At 42.7% G+C, this 14,732-nt stretch overlaps 1 protein-coding gene across 2 annotated transcripts in view; it reads right to left on the bottom strand.

Annotated features, from left to right (window-relative positions):
• LOC115212928 (cullin-1) overlaps positions 1-14,732 on the bottom strand; it is a 121,864-nt gene that overhangs the window by 31,374 nt on the left and 75,758 nt on the right. For both annotated transcript variants that reach the window (XM_036503856.1, XM_029781760.2), the window contains 3 exons: positions 14,328-14,458; positions 13,129-13,236; positions 8,751-8,860 (listed from right to left, as the gene is read on the bottom strand). In XM_036503856.1, coding sequence (XP_036359749.1) covers positions 8,751-8,860; positions 13,129-13,236; positions 14,328-14,458 — 349 coding nt within the window. The remainder of the gene's footprint in view (positions 1-8,750; positions 8,861-13,128; positions 13,237-14,327; positions 14,459-14,732) is intronic.

Raw genomic sequence — 14,732 nt, 5'->3', positions numbered from 1 at the left:
AGTAAGAAGCTTGTTTCTCAACCACATGGTTCAGAGTTCAGTCCCACAGTGAGGCACTTTGGGTAAAGGATTTCTACAATAGCCTTGGGCCGACCAATGCAATGTGAGTGGATTTGATAGATGGGAATTGAAAGAATCCCATCATGTATCATCATCATCATCATCATCATCGTTTAGCGTCCGTTTTCCATGCTAGCATGGGTTGGACGGTTTTCTACGGGGTCGTGAAGCCAGAAGGCTTCATCAGGCCCAGTCAAATCTGGCAGTGTTTCTACGGCTGGATGCCCTTCCTAACGCCAACCACTCCGTGAGTGTAGTGGGTGCTTTTTACGTGCCACCCGCACTGGTGCCAGACAGAGCTGGCAAACGGCCACGAAGATGGTGCTTTTTATGTGCCACCGGCACGAGGGCCAGGCGAGAGGGCAACGGACACGAAACGGGGCGCGGTGCTGGCAACGGTCGCGAAACGGAAAGTTCTCTTACATGCCACCGGCACTGGTAACACATCTGCAATTTCATTGATCGATTTCGATTCTGATCGTCACTTGCCTTCAACGGGTTTCACAAGCAGAGTTGGACATGCCACCGGCACTGGTAGCACATCCGCAATTCCATTGATCGATTTCGATTCTGATCCTCACTTGCCTCATCACGTTCACAAGTAGAGTTTTGTGTCCCAAGAAGGGAAGGTATGCATACGTAGGCTGGCTCCATCCCATGTAGAAGGCCACGGGTTATGGACTCAACTTGTCCTGCCGGTCTTCTCGCGCACAGCACACTTCCAGAGGTCTCGGTCTCTAGTCATTTCCTCAGTGAGACCTAAAGTTCGAAGGTCGTGCTTCACCACCTCGTCCAGGTTTTCCTGGGTCTGCCTCTTCCACAGGTCCCTCAACAGCTAGGGTTGGCACTTTTTCACACAACTATCTCATCCATTCTCGCCACATGACCATACCAGCGCAAACGTCTCTCTTGCACACCACAATGATGCTTCTTAGTCCAGCTTTCTCTCAAGGTACTTACACTCTGCCGAGTGTGAGTACCGGCATTACACATCCATAGGAGCATACTGGCTTCATTTCTAGCGAGCTTACGCATATCCTCAGCAGTCACGGCCCATTTCACTGCCATGTAGCATGGCTGTTCGTACACACGCATCATACAGTCTGCCTTTCACTCTGTGCGAGAGGCCTTTTGTCACCAGTAGTGGTAAGAGCTCTCTGAACTTTGCCCAAGCTATTCTTACTCTAGCAGTTACACTTTCAGCACACCCGCCCCCCCTGCTGACTTGGTCACCTAGGTAACGGAAACTATCAACTATTTCTAGTTTTTCTCCCTGGAAAGTGACGCAAGTTGGTCTCAGAGCATTTTCAGTGTTTATTGTTCCTGAGCAATCTGCCACATACAAAAACCATCTTCCTAGTTAGCCTTCCTTTGACATTGCTGCATCTCTTATGTGTCCATAGCTTACACTGGGTGCATCTTATAGAGTTTCTACCTACACCTTTTCTACAGATCGAGCAGGGCCATCTACCTGAAGGTGTTTGTGATTTGTATACCTTCCTACTGATTACGACTTGGTTTTAGCTAGATTGACTCTGAGGCCCTTCGATTCTAATCCTTGTTTCCACACCTGAAACTTCTCCTCCAGTTCTGATAGCGACTCAGCAATTAGAGCAAGGTCATACATAGAGGAGCTCCCAAGGGCATCCTGTCTTGAATTCCTCCGTTATTGCCTGGAGGACTATGATAAATAGGAGGGGGCTGAGTACTGAGCCTTGGTGGACTCCTACCTCTACCCGGAATTCTTCACTGTACACATTCCAACCCTCACCCTATAGCGGCGTCCCTGTACATGGCCCGCACACAGCTCTCACTAACCATTCATCTATCCCTAGTTTCCTCATTGCCCACCAGATAAGGGATCGGGGGACCCTGTCGAAGGCTTTCTCCATGTCAACAAAAGCCAGGTACAGGAGCTTATCTTGGCTAGGTATTTCTCCTGCAGCTGCCTTACCAGGAATATAGCATCAGTAGTACTTTTCCCTGGCACAAACCCAAACTGCATCTCATCTAAACTAACTCTCTCTCTAATTAGTTGGGCTATGACCCTCTCCGTAACCTTCATCACCTGGTCCAACAGCTTGATACCTCTGTAGTTATTTGTATCTAGGGCATCACCTTTACCTTTGTAGCAGTTGACTATTATACTGCTACACCAGTCATGGGTATGACCCCTTTGTGTATCACCTGATTAACTATACGGGTGACTAGGCTATAGCCGACACTACCAGACATTTTGAGCATCTCTGCAGTGATTCCTGATGGGCCTGGGGCTTTCCCTGTCTTCATGCTTCTAATTGCCTTAGCTACCACGGAACTATCAACTCGGATAGCTGGTCCCTCTGTTGGGTCAACATTCGGCAGACTCTCTTTATCCCATTCATTTTCTTCATTCAGCAACCTTTCATAGTGGCATCTCCAAACCTCTCTCTTTGCATCCTCATTTAGCGCAAGTGAACCATCTTCCATGCGAACACACTTCTCTCCTACCACATCACGATTCTCTCTCACACACTGTCTTGCAACACGAAACACCTCCAGTCTTTGGTCCTCACGGCGCAGAACATTGGCAAATTTTTTCTTATCTGCTTCCCCTCTGGCTAAATAAACCTGTCTCCTAGCTTCTCTTTTGGCAGTCTGATACAATCCCCTGCTACCCCCATTTTTCCAGACTTCCAAGCCTGTCTCTTTTCTCTAATAGCCCTGTCTACAATATTGTTCCACCACCACGTATTCTAGGTCGAGAGGGGACTTTGCACCAGCCACAGATCTGGTCAGTGGCTCTCAGCAGGTTGTCCCTTAGAAACGTCCAGCTGTCTTCTACCCCCTGTGATGCTCTATCCCCTTCTACTTCGTCAGAGGCTTCAAGTAATATGTCCCTAAATCTCTGTCCATTTGCAGGATCTTAAGCTTCCAGATCCTTCTTCTCCATATTTGTCGTCTTCTGGTTGTCCTCCTAGTCCTGATCCTAAAGTCACTAACTACCAGTCTATGTTGTGGGGTACATTCTTCACCTGGGAAGGTTTTGGCATTTATAAGCAGCCATCTCTCCCTTTGCCTTGGTATGTGTGTATGTATATATATATATATATATATCTAGATAGATAGATATACACGTAATTAGAATAAAGTCATTATTTAATGATTTATCAGTGGCCAGCATAACTAAAAATACCATAATGGTTAATTTATATAAAAATTATAATAATGGTGTTGAATGATTACAACACCAGTCTGCTAGAAATAGACCCCAAATGGTCTATAAACTACTTAGATTATTACTTCACTACACAAGGTTGTAAGAGAGGAAAATGGACAGTGGGGATTTATAAAATAATTTGGATAGTACCATATCTGCAGATTTCACGGTTTGAGTTATTAAAAACCCATTCCAATCATCAGTGGCAACAAACTGAACGTAAATAACGCAGGAGTGGCTGTGGTAAGTAGCTTGCTAACCAACCACATGGTTCCGGGTTCAGTCCCACTGCGTGGCATCTTGGGCAAGTGTCTTCTGCTATAGCCCCGGGCCAACCAATGCCTTGTGAGTGGATTTGGTAGACGGAAACTGAAAGAAGCCTGTCGTATATATGTATATATATATATATGTATGTGTGTGTGTGTGTTTGTGTGTCTGTGTTTGTCCCCCTAGCATCACTTGACAACTGATGCTGGTGTGTTTACGTCCCCGTAACTTAGCGGTTCGGCAAAAGAGACCGATAGAATAAGTACTAGGCTTACAAAGAATAAGTCCCGGGGTCGATTTGCTCGACTAAAGGCGGTGCTCCAGCATGGCCGCAGTCAAATGACTGAAACAAGTAAAAAAAGTATACATATCGCCATAAGTGCAAATAATGTACATGCATTTTGCACATATTCACGAATTTAAATCCAAGCGCCTATTTCAGCCATGTGCTTATTTACTCAGAATAGTTCTGCAGTAAATCTCTCTATATATATAAAGCTGAAGTTAGTTAGTTAGTTAGTTAATTTGGCTCAAAAGCAAATAGCAAGGCCATGTAGGGGGACATGGAGTTAAGTACAGGGTGGTGTTCATGTAAAGAGTTCAGGCCACTTGAGGTCTAGGGAGGCTTTGAACAAAGCGGTCATCGGCATCTTCACCATCTCGTCTGGCAGCTTGTTCCACGGATCCGCAACCCGGACGGAGAGAGTTCCTCTCCTTCGATTGAGATGAAATCGTCACAGGTAGAGCTTTTCGGAATGACCCCGCAGCCGACGCTCCGGAGCAGGAGTGAAGAACAGCTCTTTCGAGAGGTTACACTTCCCGCTTATGATGTTGTGGGTGAGAATGAGATCACCACGGCGGCGGCGTTTTTCAAGAGAATAAAGGTCGAGCGTCCTCAGCCTTTCTTCGTAGGACAAATTTTTGAGACCATGAACCATGCGGGTAGCCAGCCTCTGGACTCTTTCCAGGTGCTGTATGTCTTTGAGGAAATAAGGAGAAGAGGCTTGAATCCCATACTCCAATATGGGTCTCACCAGCGTGACATAGAGTGGCAGGAATATGGCTGCTGTGAGCATTCCGAATGACCGTCGAATCAAAAACAGAATTCCGCGCGCTTTGTTGGCAGCATGGACGCACTGGGCCGAAGGTGAAAAGGAGGAATCCACCAAGATACCCAGGTCCTTTACCTGATCGGTCCTCTCCAGCAGCAGACGACTCGGCTCGAAATCAAGTTGAGTTGCAGGAGTAGAGCCGACAGGCAGATGACAGCACTTTGACACGTTCAGACACAGGTCCCAATCGTTAGACCACTTCCAAATTTGGTGGAGGCATCGACGAAGATCCTCTATACTACCGCGAGGAGCGACCAGTTTGATATCGTCGCCAAATAGAAGGGTGTGTTGCCTGAGGTCGTCGGGCAAGTCATTTATGAAGACTAAGAACAACAAGGGCCCAAGAACTGAACCTTGAGGCATGCCACTGCTCGCACTGGAGACGTCGGACCGCGAACCATTAACTTGAACTTGGAAGGAGCGATCTGAGAGGAAAGCACCAACCCATCATACAATATCCGGATGGAAACTATATGCTTGAAGCTTGACAAGTAGTAGGCGGTGGCTTACCGAGTCAAAAGCTTTGGCAAAGTCCAATAAAACGATGTCAACAGCATCACTATCATCGAGGATGCGCGTCACCAATTCTTCCATTACTAGTAAGTTGGTCAAGCATGATCTCTTCGGCACGAAGCCGTGTTGGGAATCAGTGATCGAGGCTGTGTTTAGGAGGTGGAGCATCATACTTTTCTTAAGGATGGTTCGAACATCTTGCTGATTATTGATGTAAGGGAAACCGGTCGGTAGTTAAGCGGGTCTTCGCGGCTCCCTTTCTTGAAAATTGGGCAGATTATCGCTGTTCTCCAGTCTGCAGGTATAACACCCGTCGCCAATGACATATTGAATAGTCGTGTTAAGGGCTCGCAGATGACCGGAGCCAACGCTTTGATAACCCGTGGGTGTATGCCGTCAGGGCCGTGACCCTTGTTGACATCGAGGCCTTGAATAACACGTTTGACTTCGTCCCGCGTGATGATCAATCGAAGCATTGGAGGTACCGATCTATCAAATGGAGGGGGTTCACGACCATCATCTTGTTTGAAAATAGTTGAAAAAGCCTCGGCAAATAATTGACTCTGTTGATAAGGGTCCTCAATCGATACGCCTGTTGAGTCTACCAACGTTGCAATCTGGTTGTTCAAGCGGGAATTCCGCTGGACATGGGCAAAGAAGGTTTTTGGATTGCTACTGGCATTTGCCGCGATTTTGTATTCATAACTGAAGCGTTCTTTCTTTTCAATTTTCACGGCTCGGTCTCGTTGAGTTTTGTACACCTCAAAAGCTGCAGTCGAATCCAGATTTTTGAATTCAGCCCAAGCAATATCTCTGAGTCGACGTTCTCGTTTAACCTTCTTCGTCACCCAGGGCTTGTGTTTCTTCCTCTTGGGAGCCCAACGGGAACTGCCTGGTCAGTCAAACAGATTACATATGCTTTGAGGGATGACCATAGTTCGTCAACTGAGGACAACGTCATCAGGGATCGCCAGTCCAGAAGCGCGGAAGCCTCGGTTAGAATTTCAAGATTAATGCAGAGAAGACTCTACGTGGCAGCGAAGTAATCGTGGGCGTGGAAAAAGTTGTGTGCATGACGAACTTCAGGACCGCATGATCAGTCTTGGCAAGAGGGGCGCACACAGATACGTCTGACACTGATCTTGGATAGCGGGAGAATACCAGATCTAGCATAGATGGCTGCTGCCCAGACCGATGCCTTGTCGGATATTCAACATGTTACGATAGAAAACAATCTTCAGCCACGTCAAGAAGGGCCTGGCCGAACCGGGAAGATGTTGTACAAATTGATGCGGGCCAATCGATCGTGGGAGCGTTGAAGTCGCCTAGTACCAAGCAGTCGTGCGAAGCTGAAACGAATCTTATCGCTTCGAGTAGATGAGCATCATCCTGGGGGTCGGCTAGAGGCGGCCTGTAGACAGCCAACACGGGCAGGCAAAACTCAGATAGGCTCAGCTTGCAATAGACGGCATCGAATTTGGTTGTAGGTTGAGCATTTGTGGGTAGAATACGCAGGACGGTTTGTGCTCAGACTTAACATACACAGCAACACCTCCACCTCGCCTTTTTCCTCTGTCACATCTGAAAAGGACGTAGCCCTGCAGGTGGATTTCTGAGTCCTTTACTGCTGGAGTCAGCCAAGTCTCGGTGATAGCTATCACATCAGGGGAGTCACGTATGGCCAGTGTAAATAGTTCACTGAACTTTGGGAATAAGGAGCACGAGTTGGTGTAGACGATGCTGAGCTGTGAAGTCTGAGGGGCGGGAGTTGGGGAACAAGCAGAATAAAGGGCATCAGAGATAGCATCGTTGACGGGGGTATCAACTTCACTTCAATTTGCCCTCGCATCACTTTCCCTGTCAGCACTACAGCATGGGACCAGAGGTAGGACTTGATTATCTGTCCATCTTGGATTCGTAAACCCTTCTCTCCCATTTGTTTCCTCATCTTTAGCTCGGATATCAGGTTCCTCCGGCGAATTCTCTCTCTTAGTGAGTATTCCTCGCGAAAACCCATATTGGGGTCCTCCCAGGCATGCGTCTGAGCTCTGTTCAGAAAGACTGAAGCCTCCCGATCAGAAGAAAAGATTACCCTTATTGGGCGTGGTCTAGTATCTGCGGTTGGGTTCGCTTGGAATCTTCCTAGCCGAGCGACCTTAAGAACACTGACATTTGTCTGTGTATGGCAGGTTTGGTAGCCTTCAACTAACACTATCTCCTCCGAGACCCTGCATGCAAGTTGACCATAATTGAGAGTATGATAGAAGGCTTGCTCTTCCTTCCGTAGAAGAAAAATTCAAATCGGACCATGTTAACTCCAAAAATTAGTTACATCAAAAAGGTGCTTTTTTTCTATGAAAATCCCTATTTTTTACGATTTTTTGACTGCTGTGTCACCATTTTACGGTGTATTTCAACCAGAAAAATGTTCACTTACAGAGAATAACAAGCCACATAATGCAAAATTTTTACTTTTCAAAAATTCCAATTCTAAAGGGTCGAAACAAACCCGAGCAACGCTGGGCGATACTGCTAGTATGTTATAAGAGTGAATTCATGAATACGTGCGAAATGCATGTACATTATTTGTGCTTATGGTGCTATGAATAATGTATTTTTCATTTATTTACATTCGGTATGTTGCCACTGATGATCGGAAAGGGTTTTTAGTAACTCAAACCATGAAATCTGTAGATATGGTACTATCCAAATTATTTTATAAATCCTCGCTGTCTATTTTCCTTGCTTACAACCTTGTGTAGTAGAGTAAGTGGCTCATAGATCATTTGGGGTCTATTTCTAGCAGACTGGTGTTGTAATCATTCAACACCCTTATAATTTTACATATATATATATATATTATATATATATATATATATATATATATATAACGGGAAGCTTTATGAAAATAGACAAAAGACGAAGGCAGGTTTACGGAAATAAACAAAAGACGAAGGCAGGTGGAATACAAACAAACAATTGTATTAGTATGGCGCTCAGGAATATAAATAAAACAAGTCTTTAACGTTTCGAGCCTACACTCTTCAACAGAAAGATACACAGATATATATATATATATATATATACTTGTGTGTGTCTTTGTGTTTGTGTTTGCCCCCCCCCTCCCACTGCTTGACAACCAGTGTTGGTGTATTTACATCCCCATAACTTAGCAGTTCAGCAAAAGATAGAATAAATACCAGGTTTGAAATAATAAGTACTGGGATCAATTCATTTGACTAAAAGTTCTCCTGTGTGGTGCCCCAGCATGGCCACAATCTAATGACTGAAACAGGTAAAATATAAAAGATAAGTTCATCAGATCATTTGGAAGCAGTGCCCATGACTTTTGTAGGCCCAACTAGATTGGAGAGACAAGTAAGTTTGCAACCCGATCTGAGGGTCTACAGTAAAAATATGTTAGCAGAAAAAAGGTAGCAAGGGCCAGGTATTGGTATTAAATCAGACAACTTAAATTGAGATGAACTTAAGATGTGAATTTGACACTAAACACAGGGATCTGAATAAAAATAGTACACTTTGAAAGTTGAACAAGACAGAACATTACCTAGAGAAATTTAAAAAGAGAAAAATGTTACCTTTTCCTGAGCAAAAGATCACAGTATCTGGCTAACAGCTCTGGAGATTTTCCAGAAGATGAGTTTTCTTTTTTTGTCACAAAGTTATCATTAATAAACTGACCACAAGCCTGGATAAGAAACAACAGTTTTAATTACAAAATGAATTTTCAGAAAATCATAAATTCAATACATTCATAACATAATATCATCATTGTCATTTAACGTCCGTTGTTCATGCTGGCATGAGTTGGACGGTTTGACTAGGGCTGGTAAGCTGGAAGGCTGCACCAGATTCCAGTCTGATCTAGCATGGTTTTCTATGGATGGATTCCCTTCCTAACACCAATCACTCAGAGAGTGTAATGGGTGCTTTTATGTGCCACCAGCATGGGTGCCCTTTGCGTGACACCAGTATCTGCCATGACTGCGATTTTAAATAATAATGAAATTATTGTATACAGTGCTCCGGTGCACCACCATTTTGCTCAGCCTGATGGGACTTCTCAAGCACGACATAAAGCAAAAGGTTTTGGTCATTGCATTTGTGAGGCCCAATACTCAAAAGAACTCAGCCACTTTGCCGCTGTGAGGTCCAATGGTCGAAAGGTGCTCTTTACATGCCAGTTATATGACACCAACACCATGACTACAATTTCACTTGACTGGTTTTCTCAAGCACAGCATATCGCCAAAGATCTCGGTCACTAGTCATTGCCTCTGTGAGGCTCAAAGTTCGAAGATCATGCTTCACTACTTTATCCCATGTCTTCCTCAGTCTACCTCTACTACAGGTTCCCTCCACAGATAGAGATTGGCACTTCTTTACACAGCTGTCTTTGTCCATATGCATCACATAACCAAACCAGTGCAGTTGTCTCTCTTGCACATCACATTTGATGCCTCTTATGCCTAACTTTTCTCTCAAGATGCTTACGCTCTGTCAAACATGCACACTGACATTGCAGATCCAGCAAAGCATACGGGCTTAATTTCTTTCAAACCTATGCATGTACTAGGCTGTCACAGCCCATGTTTCACTGCCATGCAGCATAGCTCTTCGAACACAGGCATCATACAATCTGCCTTTCACTCTGAGAGGCACTTGTTGCCAGCAGAGGTAGGAGCTCTCGGAACTTTACCCAGCCTAATCTTATTCTAGCAGCTACATTCTCAGAGCATCCACCTCTACTACTAACTTGATCACCTAGATAATGGAAGCTATCTACTATCGCTAGCTTGTTCCCCTGGCAGTTGAGGGAGTCTATTTTCTGCATACTTTCAGTGTTTATTGTACCTGTGCATCTTCCACATACAAAAGCTAGTCTTCCTGTCAACCATCCTCTGATATTGCTGCACTTTTTATGTGTCCAAAGCTCACATCGGGTGCATCTTACGGAGTGTCTACGTATGCCTTTTCAACAGATCAAGCAAGGCCATTTACTTGAAGGGATTTGTGATTTGTCTGCCTTCCTACATACTAAGACTTTGGTTTTTGCTAGGTTAACTCTAAGGTTCTTTGATTTTAGACCTTGCTTCTATACCTGGAACTTCTCTAGTTCTGGTAGTGATTCAGCAATAAGAGCAAGGTCATCGGCATAGAGGAGCTCCCAGGGTCAGTCTGTCTTAAATTCCCATGTTATTACCTGGAGGAAAATGATGAACAAGAGGGGGCTGAGCACCGATCCTTAGTGAACCCCTACTGAATTCTTTGCTGTACTCATTGCCAACCCTCACCTTACTGGTAGCATCCCTGTACATGGCATGTATAGCTCTCACCAACCACTCGTCTATCCCTAGTTTCTGCACTGACCACCAGATAAGGGATTGGGGAACCCTGTCAAAAGCTTTCTCCAAGTCAACAAAGGCTAAGTACAGAGGTTCATCTTTGGCTATGTATTTCTCCTGTAGCTGTCTTACCAGAAATATAGCATCAGTGGTGCTTCTCCCTGGCACAAAACCAAACTGCATCTCATCTAGGCTAACTCTCTCCCTAACTTGTTTGGCTATGACTCTCTCCATAACTTTTGTCACCTGATCCAACAATTTGATACCTCTGTAATTATTTCTAATGCATCACCTTTACCTTAGTAGCAGTTGACTATAGTGCTGCTACACCAGTCATTGGTTATAACTTCTTCATGAACCACCTGATTTACAATACCAGTGACTAGACCATAACCCACACTACCAGATATTTTAAGCATTTCAGCAGTGATTCCTGAGGGCCGGGGGCTTTCTTGGTTTTCATATCCTTAATTGCTTTATTTATCAAGGAACTGGTCCCTCAGTTGAGTCAACATTTGGCAGGCTCTCCTCCTCCCATTCATTCTCCACGTTCAGCATTTCCAAGCCTCTTTCTTTGCAGAATTATTAAATGCAAGTGCACCATCAATCATGTGGAGACAAATCTCTCCTATGATATCACAATTTTCTCTCATACACTGTCTTGCAATCCAAAACACTTCAATTCTTTGGTCCTCACATTGCTGAACATAGACAAACTTCTTTTCTGCTTCTCCCTGAGCTAGATATAACTGTCTCCTAGCTTCCTTTTCAGCTATCTGATACAGTTCCCTGCTACACCCACTCTTCCGGGCCTGTTTCTTTGCTCTAATGGCCCTGTCTATTGCATTGCTCCAACACCACATTACCCTGAATGAGACTTTGCACCAGCCACAGATTTGGTCTGTGGCACTCAGCAGGCTATCCCACAGGAATTCCCAGTTACCCTCTATATCACAACTATAGCCCCTCCTCCCCAAATTTCTCAATTAGGATGTTCCTAAATCTCTGACTGTATGAAGGGTCTTCAAACTGCCAAATCTTTCTTTACCAGATTGGTCTGCTTCTTGGCATCCTTCTGGCCTGGAGTCTAAAATTACTAATGACTAATCTATGCTGGATGACGGGGTGGTACATTCTTCACCAGGGAGGGTCTTTGTATTTAAGAGCAACCATGCATCCTGCTGTCTGGTGAGAATGTAATCGATCTAGCTAGCACAGTCACCTGACTGGTAGGTGATCTGGTCGCTGGCTAGCTGGCTTCCTGAAGTTGACGTTGCAGATCAATAAGTTATTTGCATCACAGAACTCCAGTAGCCTTATTCCCTCTTCATTTTGAGGACCAATTCCATGGCCCCCATGGAAGATAGTCTGCTGCCCGACATGCCCATTGAAATCTCCAGCCACAAATATGAGACCATTGTCACTCGTCTTTGAGGTAGCCAGTAGAAGAATATCATAAAAGTGGTCCTTCTGTTCATTTGGTAGGCCTGCTTGTGGGGGCATAGCCAGAGATAATTGTCGCTGTGCTATTCTGCAAGACTAGCCTGAGCTTAAACATCTATCGTACCCTCTAACTACCTCTATGACCTTATCCACTAATTTCTCAGCAAGAAGTATGCTCACAAAACCTATCCTGTCACTGTTACCTTCCCAGAAGATTTTATACCCATGTGTTTTGCTTGTGAGGAACCTGGCTGAAGCTCCTCTCCACCTTACCTCTTGGATGCAGCATACATCGACACACCTCCGTTCAAGCATCTCAACAATCTCACTAGATCTACCTTTCAAAATACCAACTCTGAAAAGTGGGAAAGAGATGTGGGAGGGAACAGAGGAAGGAGTGATAGCATTCAGCACCTAAAGAAAGTTTCAGTGATTACTTAATAACAGACATGTCACATCAGTTCTTGCTTTAACCTATCATCATTCAAACATATTAAAATTGTTGCCCCTTTTATTTTACTAAGTCACATATCAACTTTTAGTGCATGCAATAGTGTGGGCAATTGTTGAGGGTGGGGAAGGAGGGATGAAGGTATGCAAGTCTTCAGGTACAGATGCAAGGCAGAGCCCTGTAGGGATTTCCAGTATTGGGATAGATTTCCAGTATAGGTGGTGGGTTGGGAGTGTGTGGGCACATCACAGACAAACAATGGCCATTTTTACCAGAGAACAATGATGTAAACATTATGAAACAGAGAGAAAACTAATGATTTAGGGAATAGTACATGTTAGTATTACAGGTTAGATGAATGAATGAAGCAATTAAAAAGAAGAGAGAAAATACACATGGCCAGTTTTCAAGAGAACAATGACAAAAACATTATGAAACAGGGAGAGAAGATTAAGATTTTAGGGAATAGTACATGTTAGTATTACGGGTTAGATGAATGAATGAATGAATGAAGCGATTAAAACAAGAGAAATATATATATAGGCATGTCAAGTTATATAGATTAAAAAATTTTAAATGGCTGTACTCATTTATTCCAAGGAATGCAAATGAAGCTAGCAAAAAAATACTGACATATGTTAACATCATGTACAAATACACTTTGGATAAATAATTATTTTAAATTCAAAAAATAACAAAACAAATAAATAAACATACCATATCAAGAGCAGCAACAAATCCGGCATCATTATTAAATGCTGTTTGCACCAGGGCAGAGTACTTTTTATGGACATCAAGAATAGTCTGAACATAAACTTTGGGATCCTGCACAAAGATAAACATATATATATCTTAGGCAATGAGCACAAGTTTTAACAAATGCTGTATTATTAGTTTAATGCTTAAAAAGAAAAGGAAAAGTCTTGACATTTTGGGCGCTAGTCCTATATCAGAAAAATAAAGAAAGGAAAAAAATGGTTTGGAGAAAATATTAAAATGGTTAAGGAACAGGTGGGAATGCAGTTCTACTGAGTAAGTTACATGTGTAGGAGGTATTCCTGTATAGAGATGGGCATAGGTGTGTAGAGGTGTGCAAATATGGGAATGTAGTAGCATGGGATAGTGTGGGAAGATGATGTATAGGTGTAAATATATTGTATGTGAGAGAAAATATATACACATAAATACGCACATACACAAAAACTCAATGATGAAAATATGCAAATATGAACTAAAAGACAATATGAAATAAATACTATACAGTAAATTAATTATTACCAATTACTGACATGATATGAGAATAAAAACATAAACGTAGTAATTGCATTGCATATTTTGATTTTAAATCTTTTAAGTGAAACAAATTTAAATAACCAAATTTACAAATATTTTATTTAGTTTTATAAATGTAAACATTTTTTCTTTTTTTTTCCAATTAAAATTACCACTTTACTTTATACTTGTGACCATGAATAAAGTATTAGATAAAAAAAAAATTGAAGTAAACAAGGATGAGAACTAGCATGGAAAGATTTAAGCCTTTGAACTTGCGAGTATGCTTAAGTAGCCAAGATTTCATTGGACTATACCTCTAGAAGATGCATAAGTAGGCAGCCACATGGTTTTATCTTTACAGCTCATAAACTGGCACAAACATAATTATTTTCAACTGTAAACACAAAATCCGCATACTTATGAGTTCAAAGGATTAAGATATATTTAGATCAACATTAAAAAATTTAAATGACAAAAAAGGGGAGGGAAAAACTAATGTTGCTGTGCAAATTCATCTAACCCATATCACAAGGAAAACTGAATACTGAGAATGATTTCCTTATTCAACATGTATTTCTTAATGTTTATAATATTTATAACTGCAGTACACATTTGAAAGACAAAAAGATATATAATCTTACATTTACAGCTGTCTCACCACATTTTTCTATAGCAGCAAGGCCTTGATTGTAAATGTGTGTTTCAAGAAATGAGCGTAGTTCTACCAAACCATCTTGTATTCTTGAAACTAGCTGATACATCCGACCAAGGTCTAGAAGAACAAAAGAAAAACAATCACACCAGTAATCAGTTAACTACAACATTTCTCTCTATATAAAAGCCCATGTCACATTTTCTTTGTTGCATACACAAATATACATTTTAAAATACATACAGACACACATACATATATACATACACAAGACTTTGTACTGAACATATTTTGTGATAAAGAGAAATTGACAATCATAGTTCTTATATCATCATCATTTCAACATACATTTACCATGCTTGTATAGGTCAGATTCTCTATGGATGAATGCCCT

This window comes from Octopus sinensis, linkage group LG6 (assembly GCF_006345805.1).
Source record: "Octopus sinensis linkage group LG6, ASM634580v1, whole genome shotgun sequence".
NCBI lineage: Eukaryota > Metazoa > Mollusca > Cephalopoda > Octopoda > Octopodidae > Octopus > Octopus sinensis.
This window is presented reverse-complemented; position numbering and strand designations above follow the sequence as displayed.